This window comes from Thunnus albacares, chromosome 6 (assembly GCF_914725855.1).
Source record: "Thunnus albacares chromosome 6, fThuAlb1.1, whole genome shotgun sequence".
Classification (NCBI taxonomy): domain Eukaryota; kingdom Metazoa; phylum Chordata; class Actinopteri; order Scombriformes; family Scombridae; genus Thunnus; species Thunnus albacares.
In genome coordinates this window covers 21,939,487-21,957,543 of record NC_058111.1, presented here as the reverse complement: position 1 = coordinate 21,957,543, position 18,057 = coordinate 21,939,487, and the positions used below count along the sequence as shown (strand labels likewise).

At 42.2% G+C, this 18,057-nt stretch overlaps 2 protein-coding genes across 13 annotated transcripts in view; both read right to left on the bottom strand.

Annotated features, from left to right (window-relative positions):
• Positions 1-9,206, bottom strand: part of dner (delta/notch-like EGF repeat containing) — a 76,968-nt gene extending 67,762 nt beyond the window's left edge. Inside the window, exon 1 of the mRNA XM_044354099.1 lies at positions 8,659-9,206. Within this exon, the coding sequence (XP_044210034.1) occupies positions 8,659-8,949 (291 nt within the window). The 5' untranslated portion in view covers positions 8,950-9,206. The remainder of the gene's footprint in view (positions 1-8,658) is intronic.
• A 4,967-nt stretch (positions 9,207-14,173) lies between these two features.
• The window catches only part of trip12 (thyroid hormone receptor interactor 12), a 45,901-nt gene continuing 42,017 nt past the window's right edge, over positions 14,174-18,057 (bottom strand). For all 12 annotated transcript variants that reach the window (XM_044353729.1, XM_044353731.1, XM_044353727.1 and 9 more), the window contains 8 exons: positions 17,092-17,206; positions 16,664-16,818; positions 16,035-16,199; positions 15,741-15,905; positions 15,505-15,618; positions 15,201-15,295; positions 14,803-14,906; positions 14,174-14,699 (listed from right to left, as the gene is read on the bottom strand). In XM_044353729.1, the coding sequence (XP_044209664.1) occupies positions 14,503-14,699; positions 14,803-14,906; positions 15,201-15,295; positions 15,505-15,618; positions 15,741-15,905; positions 16,035-16,199; positions 16,664-16,818; positions 17,092-17,206 (1,110 nt within the window). In that variant the 3' untranslated portion in view covers positions 14,174-14,502. The remainder of the gene's footprint in view (positions 14,700-14,802; positions 14,907-15,200; positions 15,296-15,504; positions 15,619-15,740; positions 15,906-16,034; positions 16,200-16,663; positions 16,819-17,091; positions 17,207-18,057) is intronic.

Here is an 18,057-nt window from a genome sequence, read left to right as displayed (position 1 = left end):
TTATTATGAGATTCTGAACATAGCCATGCTGATGTGAAGCCTGTATAATGTTCATCACATTCACCGTCAGCTAAGAAGTTAACATACTACATACAAGGAATTGTCTGGGGACCGTGATTGTCTGCACAAATTTTTCACATCAATCTATCCACGGGTTACATCTCAATTCCCTTATTTGATCTTTGCTCGCACCTCAATCCTCGCTTGACCCAGAAGTTGTTCTGGTCCTCCATCATGAAGGCCGTCCCAAAGCGCTTATTTCTGCTCTGAGGAGCAAGGAGGGATCTCTAAGGAGCCATAAGCGAGGATACATAGGAGCAGACTTTGTGGAAGTCTTTTACCAACACGCCCTTTTATTGGAAAGCAGTTATTGATCAGACTGATCTGATACATCACAATATCCCTGCAGTTTCATACTGGAGTGGAGACAGATAACAGATTAAACTCAAGTGTATCACTCTCAAGTCTTATATTTACGTGTTTTCTGATTCATCATCTATTTAAAAATAGTAAATCTGTGTCAGTTGTCAGTCTGATCAACAAAAGAACTATAAACAACTTTCTTCATTTATTAGAAAGATTTTTCTTTTCATGATCTGTTATTTCCCCCATGAACTTTTATTATGGATCAAATTAAAGTCAGGGAGAGTCTGTCTGTCAGCAAAAAACACATTTTAAACACATTTATATCTTACATCATTTATCGTCATTTCCATTCAGTCCCATGTGATGCTGAAAAATTCCTGAGTGTCGGGTTTGATATGAGTTACATAATTTCCATTTTCCCTGAAACATTTAGCTTAATAAATAATTTCCAGTGTTGAAAAGACACCTTGGTCATATTCTGGCTTATTAAATAATGAATTCACAATCAGAATATCAATAAATACAGACACAAATAATTAATAAATAACATAAACGCATTCATTCTGCCAGTAGAAATGGTTCATGTGCCTCTGAGCAGAACACAGTACACAGTATAAATACAGAATGCTGGTTTTTATTCATGTGCAGGTGTTTGTCAAACAGACGTTGCTTCACGTGACGCTTCAGAGGAAAGGACGTCTCATTTCTCTAAAAACATATTTCCTCGTTTCCTCTCTCCTGCATCTTTCCCTTGCGCCTCTCTTTGCATCTTTAGTGGGAGGAACTAAGATGCAAGGAAGATAAAGAGGCAAGTGAGGGAAAACTGGATGCAATTAAGGGAATTGAGATGCATCCCGATATTTGTTGAGATATTTCAGTCTGGACCAAAGTGGTGGACCAACCAGTTGGCCACCCCTGAAGCCACGCCGCTAGCACAAATAAATCAAATGAAAAAAAATCCAATAAATGACCCATAACTGCCTGTAGAAATCGATATTTAGAGGGTTAAGTACTGGTGCTGAGTGGTGTCCACTGCACACCATCTCCTGTATCATCCATATGTATAAGGCCTCACTAAACCATCATGCCGCCACCTCCTCATGCACTCCCCACAGATCAAAAGGCCAGGTGATGTGTGATATGGAAATGACCAAAGTGATTGGCCATGAGCCCTCCTGTTCAAAGGCAGCACAATCCGCATCGTAACATCTAAGGACTTCAACATGAGTAGCAGTGATAGCTCAGTGATAATAGCTCAAAGCTGTCTCTTTTTTTTTTTTTTTGGCTGATGGGTAGCGGCGATATCACAGGTATCATCAGGGTTATAAGCAGCCTGTTACCAAAGTAACATCAGCTGCTTTCATCACACCATCTGTAATTGATTACATGAGAATGCATGTTTCTATTTGCAAATTATGCTTGGTTTGCTACAGGTTACCCTCTATTTTACAAGTTTACGGTAAAAACTGCAACAATTCACTTTAAAATTTTTGTAAAAAGTTTGACGTCTTTCTACTTTTGACACTTCATGAGCTTTTTCTTGCTCCACCCTCAGGCTAAAATCTCAGTTTTGCTCACAAGATATCTTTTTTAATCTAAAAGGCAGATTTTCCATGAAATTTGCTGAGCACATTCATGCTCCAGAGCAGATGAACAGTTTTGATTTTAATGCCCCCACATCCTTCCCTTCATCTCCACACTCATACAAAAAGTCTGTACAGTCTGAAATGCATTTATATTCAGAAACAGAAGAATGAGACCAAAAAAAGGAAGCATTAAAAACAAAGTAAGAACACAAAAAAAGAGAATAACTCTTAAAAATTAATTACAGATCCTTTCTGAGGTAGAATCTGTGGTGTCAGACACAATGTGATATCTTGACACAATGTGGTTCGTCGTCTAGTGTTGTACTCAATTTACTCTTATCTCTTGACTCTTTTCTTGATTGCAAAAACTGATTCACAGTTTGTTGAATAAGCGATTTTTAAGACCATGCTTAATCCTCGTAAAACTGGCCTTGAACTGGTCATCTCTCAGAGGAATTATGGGAATCCTGCAGAGGGTTTGACAGTTACAACAAAGATCAGATGACTTGTGTTTTTTATAATCAACTCTATAAAGATAATGATTTTCTGCTGTACATGCTGAAACTGGTCAAAACTATCTGTGATGACACAGTGAAATGGCAAATTAGAAGAAGGTTATTAATGATCTCTGGTCAACCAGAAGCCTTATTTACAGTGTTTGTGTTTTTCTTGTACACATTACGATTAACAAAGGTACGTTTTACCTTCATTCACAATCAATCCCTGCTACAATAATCAGCATTTCAACAAAGCATACTATAAATTGTAATGCACAGAAGTGTCATTTTAACAGCAATGCCGTCTTCTTTTTAAAGATGAAATAATTAGTCGATTAATCAATTAGTCCTTCGACAGAATGTTAATCCGCAAGAAACTTTAAATTCGAGCCATTAGTCAAACAAAAATCTCAAACTTTCTCTGGTTCCAGTGTGTCAAATGTGAGGGTTTGCTGCTTTTCTCTGTTTTATATCTTTTTGAATTTGAATATCTTTGAGTGTTGCACTGTTGGTCAGACAAAACAAGACATACGAAGACGTCAACGTGGGCTCTGCGATCACAGTTTTCTGACATATAAAATTATGAATCAGAAAAACAATCAATAAATTAATCAGTAATGAGAGTAAGCATTGCTTGCAGCCCTCCCTGATAACTACTAGCAACCTAAAGAGCTGAAATTGGCTTTTGGGGAGCACCAGCCCAGGACATATGGATGATCTTCTGAACAAACAACACAACTGACCGCTGCCTTCAACTGAAGTGCTTCAGCAAATAGAGCAATATAAAGAGGGCCAGACTCCATATATATATATATATATATATATATATATATATATATATATATATATATATATATAATTTTTAATAGAAGCACATTCCTCATAGCTTCTATCTCTCTTCTGACTAACAAGCCAGGGATATCAAAGAGACCAAAGGCTGGTGATGAGCTTTGAACTCTGCTTAATTGGATGCAGCTCAGGCTGTATCTGTAGCAGCAGAGTGAATGGCCCTGGGAGACAAGAGCTGACCACCACACACACACACACACACACACACACACACACACACACACACACAAACTCTTTCTCGCAATAACGATGAAACAGCTTCAGGACTCGGCTTTGTTTGCTTTCACTGAGTCCTGTCAGGAATGCAACAACTTGTGCGTGGGAAGGTTGTCACATTCAGCCTAACAGGAAAAGAAAATACATTTTCTGTCATTACCAAACAAATGTCAGTTTCTACTCGACACTTATTTAAACTGGCTGGATTGCAAGTGAAAGGCTGTCGGGTGTGTATAGCGAGTCTCACACTGCATTCTCATCTTAATATCTAATTAACATCTTCAGTCTGCTGCTGAGTCTTGTGAATATACAAATCTGCCAAGTGTGAGATCATTTAACTTGTTTCTGATGCAAGTCAAGTTATTTCAAGTGTTAGATTGAAGTGCAGCTTTCCTTGAGACTGCTGGAGTGGTGCATCTTATGTCAACATACTGTTACTTTAGCCAAATTTATAAAACATATGAAACCGCAACAGACGCAGATCTCTTCATCCACTAATAGTTTTTTCAACTTGCTTGAAATTAAATTGGATTTCAGAGTCAACATCTGTCTTCTCACGTACACAATAATCCTGCAGATGGTGACACCAAGCGGCAACTATCACAGTTTGAGGCCGAAACCAGTTCAAAAGTAAAGTGCAATGCCACCAACGGCCGCTAGATGCTGGCTCCTAAAAATCCCTGGTGCCGACCATAAGCTGTAACTCTGCCTTCAAACCAGCTTCAATGCAAACCAACAGGTGATGTCACACCTTGTTACGTCCATCTTTATATACAGTCTATGGTTGGCACAGATACATATCACAAATATGGCAACACATATAAAGAAATAGTTTGGCATTTTGGGAAATACAGTTATTCACTTTCCTGGCAAGAGTTAGATGAGAGGCTCAACCACCACTGCATGTACGGTAAATATGAAGCTACAACCAACAGGCTGTCAGCTTAGCTACACAAACAAATGAGATATAATGTGCTAATTAGAGAGGTTTAGAGGTGCCTGACATGCCAGATGGTTTGTTACACAGAACCATCATAGAAGTCATAGTTGGAAACTGTTTAGAAAAGGGCAGGCACTGAAAACAAAAATACTTCACAGGTGATTGGATGAACCATCTGTCCATAACCATCTTACCTTGCGAGGCAGCTGGATTCGTGAGATCACGTGAGAATCCTCCTAAAATGCTGATTGGTCTGAAACACTGGTGGTTCTGACACAAGCGCATAACTTAAAGCCTGACAAGATGGATTCTCGCGTGATGTTGTGATGTCGTGATCCCACGAATCCAGCTGCCTCATAAAGTAAGAGCCAGGCTAGCTGTTTCCCCCTGTTCCCAGTCTTTATGCTAAGCTAAGCTAAGTGGCTACTGGTTTCAACTACACATTTACTGTACAAACATACATGTGGTATCAATCTTGATCTAAGTCTCGGCAAGAGAGTATGAATATGTGTATTTCCAAAACTATTTCTTTAAAATGTTCTTGCTCAGAGTCAGAAAGGGGAAAAATGAAAAAATCACAGTAAGAAACCTGATGAAGAAGACTTAAAGTGATGCTTATCAAACAGTGAAACTGGGGAACTTGTGAGTGAGAAAGCAGCCCTGGAGGCATTGAGAGAAGAAGGAGGGTGAACTCTCTCAGCTGAGATCTAAAAACCTTCATCATAAGGATCAAAAAGCTCCGTCACAGCTCTCACATGCTTCGTGCGAGCTTATTATAATGTGGCAGAACTATCGAAAATGACTGCTGCTCCACCTCAGAGATATCACCTCTTTAACCACCTCCAGTCCCATGTCCCCTCTCCAAATAAAAGCAGAATAAAAAATTTAGGCGAAGTCTGCAAATTCTGGCATGATCCACTGCTTTCATATTGCAGAATGGCTGAGTAACCCAGGAACAGCTCCCCAGACTTGTTTCGTGACGGATGGCTGTTTTGCGCTGCCACAGCCCTATTGTGTTGTAGAGCAAGTTACCAAATCCATCAGGGCACACAACAGGCCTTTCAATAATGAATAAGCTAGAAGCTGAGGAACTAATAACTTACAGAAAGGCCAGCGGCAGAGAATTCCAACAGGACAGCTTACAGGCTGTGACCCAGAAAAGGTGCAGGCCGATATTAAAACTTGCCGAGTTTAACAAGTGGAGTGGAGTGGATTGGTTTTCCCCTGCTGCCTGGTGCTGTGGTTTGCATTTGGCTGCTTTGAGTCCTACGGTATAAAACGCAGCCAGGATTAGCAATTTAGCTGGATTATTAAAAAAAACAAAGTTGTGAAATATCCTCTGAAATCAACAGGCATTACTGAGTTTTAATCCTACTATTCAAAAAAAACTGTAATGTTGGAAGATATCTACTTGATTTGACTAATTTGGACGACTGAAGCTTCATATTAGATTCAGATAAACTTTTAAATACATTTTTGCTCAGAAAGAGGCTTGTGGATTTTGGCCCCCATCACATTGTAAGTGTATTATGAAGGGATCCTCTAATGGCCAGTATGAACAGGGGGGATGATTATGGCAAGCAGCACTTCATATCTGTCACAGAATTCAAGATAAAAGAACAGTGAGGGAGAGAGAATTAATTTACAACAGCATTTCTTCACTAAGCTGCACAAAACCAGGACTTTACTCTCTATAAGAAGACATCCATGGATGATCAGAGCACTCCGTCCTTTTTCTCCTCCTCCCCATATCTCTTTCTTCGATCCCTCTTTCTCCCTCACTGGACCATCTGTGTTGTGACGCATGCAGAGGACAGGGGATGCAAACCAGCACTGTGCTCATCCAATCAGGTCATTTACCAAATCTCAATTGACTACTGCTCCAGTTTCCATGGAGAAGAAACAACCAGCGAGAGGGGAGCGAGGCAAAAAAAATCAATAATTCCTCTCTGGCTCGGCTTGGGGGCCGTGCCGGACCTGAGCTCTGGCGCATAAGAGGAATAAAGCTTGAGTGGATGCTGTTGTTCCAGGATTTCACATGCTCAAGAAGTGATGGAACATAAAAAAGATAACTGGAAAATTTCCACCTATGAATGTGTTGTCCATCCTCAGCTCAGGCTGTGTGACAACACTGTCCTCTGTGGTTTCTGTGGAGCAGAGCGCAGTGAAGCAGGCTGCAGAGGTAACAAACTGCAGCTTCCCCTGCTGCTTTCTATTCTGAGAGATGAAACCAGGACAGTCAAGGAGACGGTGATCAGCTCCTTGGCTAAATGCTTCATTAAATAGTTTCAGCCCTGATGGCAGACTACCAGCAGGCTCACCTGTCTGCACCTTCCAGCCTCACATACACTCACAAGCACACACACAGATAAGGAAACATGTATTGCATGCATATGCATGTGTAAACACTAAGGGGGGGGGGGCAGAGATATGGCTGCCACCTGTTGGCGATTCTACTAAAGTTCACCCAGTCACCTTGTCGCTTCCCTCCGTGATGCTGCAGCAGACTCATTTATCCTCTCCACTGCTGTCGGATGCTCTCTTTCACCCCAGCATGACTCAGAGGCCTGGCTTACCGCTACTGAAGCTCAGCCACAGTCCATTAATAATAAGCTCAGACGAATCTCATGCAGTCCAGAAAAAGAGCAGGTTTACACAGAGATCAATAAACTGCTAAATTAAAATAAAAGAGGGCTGTTTCACAGACTTTCAGTGTCCTTGACTATAATGAAGCTTAAAAACAATTCAGTTGGAAGGAGAAGGGGAGTAGTTACAGTGTAGGTCAACATCAGGGACAGGGACATTTAAAAGAATGTAACAATGTGTGTAGGTGGATTAGCTCTATCAGACTTGACCCTCGTTGTCCTTATTTCAGTGCAGTATAAAGAAATCTGCTTGAAAACTTCCATCACACGAAAACATTATTGGTGAACCAAATCTAGATACAAAGAAGGCCGTGAGAAGTAGCTGAGAGCTCAGAAAAAGCTAGTAAGTGGACCTTAAGAGCTGAGATTCTTTTGTATCATTGCATAGGTGATGATTTAGAAATTGGATGCATAAGATGAGAGGAAAAACTAATACTTCGATCATGTTATCGTTTAAATTCACAGACAGGTAGCATTGCTAAAGCATTAGCTGCACCCAGATGGACATAAATAACTTTGAGAATATGAGACATTGATGTGGTGGATCCTTCAGCAGAACAGTACTTATGTTATTCATGACTGTCCAGATGTTCCAGTTAATAAATGCAGTGTGGAGACTGCAGGTCCTTTGGCCTGATCGTCAGTATCCCAGATGTTAATACATTCTCCCGTACTTGAGTTTTTCTCTCAGTGTGCATACAAATCAGAGCACAGCACAGGAATACATTTAACATTTTACAGAATCCAATGCAGCTTTGCACTATTTCCAGGTTACACACATGAAACTAAATTTGGGAGTCGTTGGGTAAAAAAAAGGGTCCAAAATACCCAGGAACTCACACTGACACACACACGCACACACACACCGACAGTTTTCGCTCGCATCTCAGCACCGCCACTCTTCCCTCCTGTTGCCACAGCAACGCAGCACTTGTCTCCGTGTCTCTGTGACAGCACATGCTCCCATTAAAAAAAGACATCCCTGAACAGCAAAGACCGAGAACCGTCATCTACAGCACACATGCAAATCACAAAACACACACACACACACACACACACACACACACACAGTGCCTGTTTATTACACACATTATCCAAGGTGGGTGCTTTGAGCAGAAACATTGTTCTAGCATGATGGGGAGCAGCAGCAGTATTTCATACAAATTAAAAAATGATAATGGATTCCGGTGACGCCAAGCTTCCTATGATTCCTATCAAAATAAAAGAAAACTCAACTCGTTATTCTCTGCTTATAAATAAACTCAGATAACAGAAGCCTGTGTTCTCTACATGATGCAGTTCTGTCTGATGAACCCAAAGAACAAAATTAACACACAAACACACAAACTCCCACATATATATAATACAGCTATTAACAGACTTGTTTTGGAACATCGGCTACTTTTAAGCCCATACTCCATGCAGTATCTGTTTCTGTGTTTGGAGGGTGCAATCCTCTCAAGCAAAAGCTGAGGAATAACATCACACACACACAGACTGCTCATTATTGATCCAGTGTTCATACAGGTTGGTGAGGATGAAAGAAACAGTGCTCTCACCTCGCAGTTGCGTCCGGTGAAGCCCTGGCTGCACGTGCAGGTGTACTCCCAGGTGTCCTCTGGCCTGCCAGCGGAGGGGAGGGCCAGGCAGAGCCCGCCGTTGAGGCAGGGTCGGCCTTCGCAGGGGTCCGGACGAGGTGTGGCCTGGGTCGGGGTGGGCTCGGCCGGAGCTGGGGTGTCCGGGGCCAGCTGGAACGGGGAAGGGACGGCCCCGACGCTGCTGCTGCTCAGGAGCAGGAGGAGGAGAAGCAGCGGGGATGTGAAGCTTTGTACAACACTGCACACACTCATCCTGATTCACTCTGGTTTCTATTCTTTCTTTCTTGTCTTTCCTCAGAGCTCACACAGCTGCTGTTGGTGCTGGCTGGGCTCAGCAGCAACTGAGAGGTGTGTGATCGACTGTGTGCGTGTGAGTGTGTGTGTGTAAGAAAGAGAGAGAGAGAGAGAGAGAGGAGGAGGAGGCAGGCTGTTAGGATGTTGAGCCTCAGCTGTGCGCAGGCAGAATGACTGAGAGGCGACTGGCTGATGCTCTGGAGGCTGAGGGAGAGAAGGTAGGGATGTGGGAGGAGAACAGAGAAAGGGAGGGCTCTTTGCTGTCACTATGACGATGATAGCTGACGACACTCACACACACTCCACCCCCTTCATACACACTCCCTCTCCGAAACGTCTCTCTCTCTCTCACACACACACTGTGCAGAGTAACAAAGGAGCAGTGCACCCTCCTCATTTAGAGTCTCATCATCCATAACCTCTCCTTGGAGCCGGGCTTCCAAGGAAGGAAGGGAAAGGAAGGAGGAAGCTGCAGTCAGGGAAGACAGGAGGAGGAGGAGGAAGAGGAAGAGATGGGGTTGTGTTGGAGAAAATCCTCATCAGCTTGGCGTTAAGAATAGCTGCTTTCCAGTGATAACAGGCAGTGTTACCATAAGGGAGATGATGCTTTCAGACACCAGAAGCATCCGACCGGCCAAGGTCAGCTTGGACGCTGAAGGTGGTTTATAGGCTCGAACAAAATTATTCTCAAAACAGTTCCAAAAAGCAGATGGATGGTGCTGTCACAAAGGTTAGAGATCATCCAACCAAGGTGGAGAGTGATCTGAGTCAAAATAAGAGCAGTCAGGTCTCCTAAATCCCAAAGTAAGTAAGGAAGTTTTTATGAACATTTTTATGAACATGAAATCACAAAAGACAACAGACATGTTTTGGGCTGTTAATTGGAAAAGACCTTTGTTTTTAATGTTTAGGGCGACATACAACTACAACATGTCTTTGCTACTTATTCTGTAGTCTTATACTGCAATATGCAAAACATTATCATGAATTCTGTTTTGGGGTGGATTTTCCCTTAAGAACACAAAGTCCCTAATCTGATGCCCTCTTTTGAAAATCCTGCAGAGGGTGCTAGCAGAGTTTTCTGTTTAACCGATTAACCAATTACAGATTGGTTTGGTTTGGGGGGCTAGTCCAAACCTGATTTTTACATGCCAAAGTCAGTTTACAAGAGTTGTATTATGCTTTCTGTGGTTCTAGAGGAGCTTTGTCAACTCTGAAAAAATAAGTCACATGACATCCTGTCTCAAGAAGATGCAGAAAAACTAGTCTATGCATTTGTTTCTTCTAGGCTGGACTATTGCAGTTCCTTATTATCAGGCTGCCCTAACAAGTCTCTAAAGACTCTCCAGCTGGTCCAAAATGCAGCTGCATGTGTACTGACAAAAACTAGAAAAAAGAGATTTCATTTCTCCCATTTTAGCTTCTCTGCACCGGCTCCCTGTAAAATCCAGAATAGAATTTAAAATCCTTCTCCTCACCTACAAGCCCTTAATGGTCAGGCACCATCGTATCTTAAAGAGCTCATAGTACCTTATTATCCCACTAGAACACTGCGCTGTCAGAATGCAGGCTTGCTTTACTATCAGGCTCCTCTCCTGTGGAACCATCTTCCGGTTTTGGTCCGGGGGGCAGACACCCTCTCTACGTTTAAGAATAGGCTTAAAACTTTCCTTTTTGATTAAACTTATAGTTAGGGCCGGCCAAGCTTGCCTTGGTCCAGTTGGACCTAGTTATGTTGCTATAGGTCTAGACTGCCAGGGACTTCCCATAATGCACTGAGCTCATCTCTCCTCCTCCTCTCCATCTGTATTCATGTACCATGAATGCATGTTACTAACTTGGCTTTTCCCCCAGAGTTTTTGTGCTTTCTTGTCCTGCAGGTTTCAATGGATCATTGCCTGGTTATGGATTTCGGGCTTCCATGGACCATGGCTGCTGTGGTCCTGCTTGACACCCACACCTGCTATTATTATCATTAGACATATCGCGATTATTATTATCATTGTTATTGTTATTATGCTTTGTCTCTCTCTCCCTCCCTCCTTCTGTCTCTCTCAACCCAACCAGTCGAGGCAGATGGCCGCCCACCTAGAGCCTGGTTCTGCTCGAGGTTTCTTCCCGTTAAAGGGGAGTTTTTCCTCGCTGCTGTTGCCAAGTGCTTTCTCATGGGGGAATTGTTGGCTCTCTGTAAATTAAAGAGTACAGTCTAGACCTGCTCTATGTGAAAAGTGCCCTGAGATAACTTCTGTTGTGATTTGTCGCTATATAAATAAAACTGACTTGACACCTGAGTCATCTCAGTTTGAGCTTGGAACTGGTAAATTTATGACAGTGTTAAAAACGCAAGGAGCGAGGGTCGAACAAAACATGCTCTTAAGGTACTCTCAGCCTCTTTCCTCTTCCTTCTTATTTCAATACACTTCTGACGAGAGCCCAACTATATGTAAATACAATTCTGAAATGCTGGAATACACCATAAAGGTATACTATGCAAGATTTGTCAGTTGGTGTTTTTAAAAACACACAACTTTCAATGTTGGCCCCCCCTCCCCAACTCAACTAGAGAGAGGGAGAGAGAGAGAGCAGTGGTGGTCGAGCAAGCTAGAGAGTGAATGAGGAGAGTGAGTGGTGCTGGTGAGAACAAGGCTGTTACATGAATAAACACGCCCACACCTTTGCACAACCATGTAACGCAGAGCTTCATCCTGTCCACGGTGGCCTCTCTGCTCTGCATGTGTGTAGCTCATCCCCGCCCTCGGTCAAGCAGACACACAGACCTGCAGCTCTTTATACATCCATGACACAGAGAGATGGAGAGAGTGATGTAACCTGGTCGCTACGCTACAAGTCCCAACCTCACACCCATCACGCTGTTATTGGGGGCTACACTTGTCCAAAGGTTGACACTGAGATTTGTCCCAAACACAGCAAAATCAGAAAATACAGGCAGAGGGCAGAGTCTCCGTAGATAAATACATCACCACACACTTCCATAGGGTCATAAGTGATGATTGAGAAGGATTAGTTTTTTTATGAGTCTTTGCATTATTTTTTAGGAAAATCCTGTATAGTACACCTTTTAATTAATATGTGTAGTTTAATTATTTATCAAAGAAAGTGAAGACTGACAAAACAAACCTACTTTAAATAAGTCCTAGCAGTGCTATATATTCAATTGTAACAGCCACTGAGCTCACAGGTCAACACATGCTGATGAAGACCCTGTTATACAGTTGAAAGCTCCAGAAAAAAAGTGTGTAAGTGGACCTTGAGTTGGGCTTGCTGTCAAGCTACTTAACACTGCATTCAATATGAAGAAGCTTCTATCCTTGACCTTGTCCTCCTTCTCTTAGATTCACAGCCTCAGTGTATTTAAATGAAGTAGCCGCATGTCTCACGGAGGGGTGGCGTTGTCGTCACAGCGTGCTCGGTATGATCAAAACCCTGTGGTTGTTAATGAAATGCCAGCCTTTACACTCTCTGCCCTTAACTTTTCCAATCTCCATGATGAATCCTGCTGCGGTGCAGTAAATCTGTCACCTCACATCGCTCCAGTCCGCTCACTGAACTCAGGTACTGCAGCAGACAGCAAACTCATCTGCTGGAACATTAAGTGCCACAGAGCCTGTGGCTGCTTGTGCTGATGGGAAGCAAACAGTATGTAGACCATTGACATGATAACAGATTGGAAATGTCTGCAAACAGGTGTTTACAATAAAAAGAAACAGAATCCTTCTGAGTGAGAGAAAAGCTAGAGGTCTTCAGAAGTTTTTACTGAACATGTCACAGCTCAGGGTAAACGGGTTTATAATCACTGATCAGAAATTGCTATTTCAACACCGTCACACACTTTGATGTTAATAATGTGTAATATGAAATCCACTGTTAAGCCTTCTCTTGGTTTTAAAAGTCTGGTCGCACAGCAGTGGGTAATGATTAAAGAGGACAATAGTGTCGGTAAACCCTGCTGTGATCTTCAGAGCGACATTCCAGGTGAGTCAAATATAATTACTCGTGTCTCCATCTCTATGGCAACTCGCCTAAACCTGTGTGTCAAGACTTGTCCCGAAAAATAAACTTCCACTGACTAAGAATCAGCTTCACTTGTATCTAAATGATCAGCGTGGTGTATGGGGATTCATCTGAGCGATGTGGGAAAGCAATGGATGGATGGATAAATAAAACTAACAAAGATGAGTCAAACAGTTACTTTATTTATGTTCAGGTAAAAACATGAACCTGATGCAGTAAATTATTGCAGATCTTAGAAACCAGCACATGAACGATTGGGCCAGGAGAGCATACAGTGGCGCCCTCCCCTGGCCACAGACTGCAGGTGCACACCACGGTTTGTTCCAAGCCAGCAGTGCAAAGAAAAAATAATAATAATAATAATCAACTACAGCAAGAAATAAAGACAATATAGAAAATTAAAAAAAAAAATAGGTAAAGCAGACATTCCCACCTCAAACAGGGTGTGAAACTGCATATAAACTTTATTCCATAAATGAACTTGAAATGCTATCTGGCCATGAAACGATAAAATGAGACCAGCCAAATTTTGTGCCCAGCTACATTATGTGTTGAGGGTTGCTCAGAGCTTGGTCTACCAAGATAACCCTACACGTCTGGTAGGGCCCAACAGAAAGACACTAACTCTTATCAAAGTAAGAGCAAAACAAATTTACCTGATCAACACATTGGTTACAACTCTTCATGTGAGCTGAAGCTCTCTATAATAATAAGTAGGCCAGAACACAAACTTAACTTGGGTAGGGGGGGGAAAAAAATAATATGCACTCATCACTACCCGCATTCAACCAACTGCAACTCTCGTTTCCGCAACTTTAAGCAAAGACACACGGGGGGGTGGAGGGGGAAGCCGAACCAAAATGCAACACACAAACTGGGGCCAATATAATACAGAACAGAATGCGAACGGACGAACTGAGGGGAGAAGACATGAGAACAAAGAGCTATTCTATCAAATGTGTAGAATGAGCAAAGTCTGCAAATTTGTCTGTACAAATGATCTTTGGAGCTAAAGTAAACCTAGCTTGCTCAATGGATCCCCCCTCCCTCCCTCCCACCCCGCCCCCCCCCGCCCTCCCCCGTCCTCCCCCACACCCAGTGACGTTTGTCCACCACTTCTGGAGAGGAGACATCCCTTTTTTAAATATCACATAGCAATGCAATTTAAAATGTCACCCAGATGTTTTCATCTTTTTTAACATTACTCAACTACTGATATAAGTTTTACTCTCTCTTTTTTTATATTTTAAGTTCTTTGAGTCATGGAACACCTTTCCATTTTTTTATTTTTTATATTTTTTTTGAGAGACCGGGGCAGCAAATATATATTTAAAGTCTTAATTTTTCTGCAAGCTGCTTTCTCTAACAAGAAGGCTGTACACGTTAGCCTTAATGTATGTGATTACAAAAAAACTAAGAAGGAAGTCATGATTTCATCAGTCGCTGTAGAAGGCATTTTGAATGTGAGATGTGGAGAGATCAGGAAAGGTGGAAAGACTGCTGGCCCTCGCGAGCCGCAATCAACAGTTTCTCTCGCATGATCTCTATGCTGGAGTAGTCAGGCAGCTTCAGGTAGTTGACGCAGGTCATGACTGAGGGGAGGAAGTCGTCTGGGTTCTCTGTCGACTCAAACGTCTTCCTCACGATCGTCAGAGGGGGATTCAGGCTCCGGAAACCTGAGAGACGAGAGTGACGCCAGGGTGAGTTTTACAGTAAACACACGCCTTCACATTATATTAATGAGATTTAATAAGAATGAGTGTGTATGAGGCGACTCACCTCCGACAGGCAGTCTTGGGCTTCCTGTGACAAACTGCAGAAACAGTCTCTGCTGCTCGGCATCGAAGCTGCTCAACACCTCAAACAGGAACCGCACGGCACGACTGCGGAAAGAATGGATGACGTACACATCAAACATGTGTCTTAAGAACATAGGTTACCTGTGAATTGTCAGGTATAAGCCTTCAGCTTTTGATGGCGGTGAACCCAGTACTGTTTCTATACTCGTGATAACAGAACGTCTTATTAGTGACGGACTTAGGTGTGGCGTTTTTCTGTCTGCTGTAGCTACCTCAGAGGTCACATGAGGTTATTTGGTTTGCATAATACAATTAGATCTAAGTAAATGACTGAGGATGATGTAAACTTGTAGGTATTTGGAGGCGGTGTTATCTCACCTGTCATGTGTGTAGCCGTGATCCGGTCGACAGCACTCCATCAGCGTCTTGACGTCCCACGTCTCTGATTTACTGCCACACAGCAACTGGTCAAGCTGCAGCCGGAGAGACGAGACAATGAACAATTCAAGAAGAGAACGGAGAGACTCTAATAACACTCCTCCTGTGTATTTGTATGTACATGTGCAGTAAAATAAAGATAATTGTAGTTGAAGTGAAATATTACGGATCTGTGGACCAACAAATGTTTTTATTGAATTTGTTGTGTTTTTATTTGCAATGACTGAGTAAAATATTTGTTTACCTCCTCTGGATAGAAATATTGCAGGTGATGCAGGGGGAAGACTGACTCAAACCCTTCCCTAAATGACTCAAATTGTCTTGACACTCCTTCATTTAGAGTCCAGTACACCACCAACTGGAGGGAGAGAGGAGACAAAATGGGGGGAAAAAAGGTTTACATCAAGAGAAAGAACTGTAAGAATTATAATTAGAGGAAAAAAAAAGAAAAATTAGAGCAAGAAAAACTGTATCACATACCCTGAGATACTCCTCCAGGTTGTAGATTGTGACTGGGACGTCTTTTCCGCCCTTTTTCAGCTCAATGTTGGGGAATCCTGGGAGGGTGAAGTCCAAACCCAGGTCCTCCACTGAGCAGCCGTTCATGTTCAGGCTCTCCAGTGCCTGCTGTAGGGTCTCCCTCGTCTGCACACAAACAGATTGGTTTTAAGCGTAATAGCTAGTGAACTACAGCTGTCTCTAATTGGACAAAACGAAATCCAGCGGGGTTCTGTGTCACCGATACAGAATAACGTGAGGAAGTCGTCTCTTTACCTGTGATCGGTCCTGTTCCAGCCTCTTCTTCTGGCGGATAATATCCTCCAAGTGCTGGATGGACTTGGCCACACCGGGGTCAATGTTCACCAGGTCATGTGAGCTTACGGACATCTCTTGCCGTAGCATCCACTTGTAAAATGGCAGCCCCAGGGGCAGGTCCAGCTGGAAAAATAACACGGATGAAATTAATTCACAAATTCAGTTAAGATCAAAACACATGTACATAAAAAGTATGTGATGTTTGAAATGCTAGAACATGTATTGGATGTCGACTCAAAGCCAATCATCTTGGGATTTGTATGGAAGTATTGTGAACTACATAAACTGCAAAAATGGTTACATCTCATCTATGATGAAACAAATCGAGGAGCAATTCTGGAAATATTAAAAATGCATCTTGCTACAATTAAGGAGACAGCTTGATTATGCCTGAAGGCTCTAACTACAGCATGTCTAGATAAGATTAATTTATATATAACCTTTATTTAATCAGGTAATCTCAGGTAATTTAGCACCATCAGAAGAGCAGAAGGGCAGAAAAGAAGTCCTACATGCCCGTGGTCAGTTAAAAGTACGAGCATATTGACGATAAGACACCCAGGTGAGAAAAACTCAAAAGTTCTTACCAGTCTGAAGTCCATGATGGCTTTGGCCATTAGCTTTCCTAAGAAACGGAACTTCATTTTGATTTTGGCTATGTGTGCTGGTTTGGTTGTCCTGCCGAAGGGAACAGCAAACAGTCCTCTGGAGCTGAACATGTACTTGGTTCCCTCTTGGCTTCCTATTATAGCAGAAACAAAAGTACAGTTAGAATAAGTCAAGTAAAACTACTACATGTAGCATCACATTTTCATATAAATACACAAGCATGTATATTTACATACATAACAATCATATTTTGAGTAAACTGACTAATTTGACCTTCACTAACAGGTGATCAGGATACCTTATTATTGAAATTTCACTGTGACAGTGTTTCACATTCAATAAAGAAGTGAAAATAAGTCACACCTAACATTGCATGTTTTTCAGTAAAAACAGCATGAGGTGGTACCTTTAGGATTAGCCAGAGTCACCTCCTCACCCCTCCACAAGCCCAGATCGGCCCGCTGGAGCTCCTGAGACACCAGAGCGTAGAACTCCAGAGTGGGGCCGAGACCCGTGCCGACCTGGAAGATGACAAACATTAAGACTCTCTTCTCCATAATTAAGACATCAACACATATTATTATTATTATATTATTTATTATCTTATCACTATTAATTTCATCTGACATTTCTGATACAAGTACTTTCTCTCGCAAATGGGAAAGAGTTCTGGTGTGTAGAATACATTGAAGATGACTGGGATTGGATCATAATCCACTTTTCCATCGCATAGTACCGGCTCAGCTCGTCTTGACTCTTTTGGTTTTCCATCAGGCCAAAGTTGTGGATGGTACCTGGTATCTGGTATCTAGTACTTTTTTTGGCATCACCTCTGTTGAGGTCCCAAGTGAGCTGAGGCGATACCACAAGGTCATGTGAAAACACTGCAGACCACCGATTGGTCAGAGAGAATCGTCACTAGAATCATCACGTGCACAACATGGACATCTTGTGGTGGAAAATGAATGAATGAAGAGGAGAAATGCAGAGGAAGAAAATGAAACTAAGAGTGTCTGTTTCCATAGTAAATCATCTGTTGAGTGTTCGCTGGTTATTTATTTGTGCTTTAGAACGTAACCGCCACAAAACAAAACAACCATGAAATAACGTTTCAGTTCTCTCATTCACTTCTCTACTGCTGCTCTCTCTCCTCGCTCAACCACTGCTACTGTCTCTCTCACTCCTGCTCTCTCTCTTTTTCTCTTGTCTTTTTTCAAATGAGTCAGGAAGCCAAAAAAAAGCCCAACTTCACTTTTAACATTATCAAATAAAGAGAAATGTCTTCCACTCGTCCTAAATACTACTAAGAGTACTTCCTTGTTTTATGAATGAAGTGGTACAAAAACAACCAAAGCAGCTGTGCTGTTTGTGT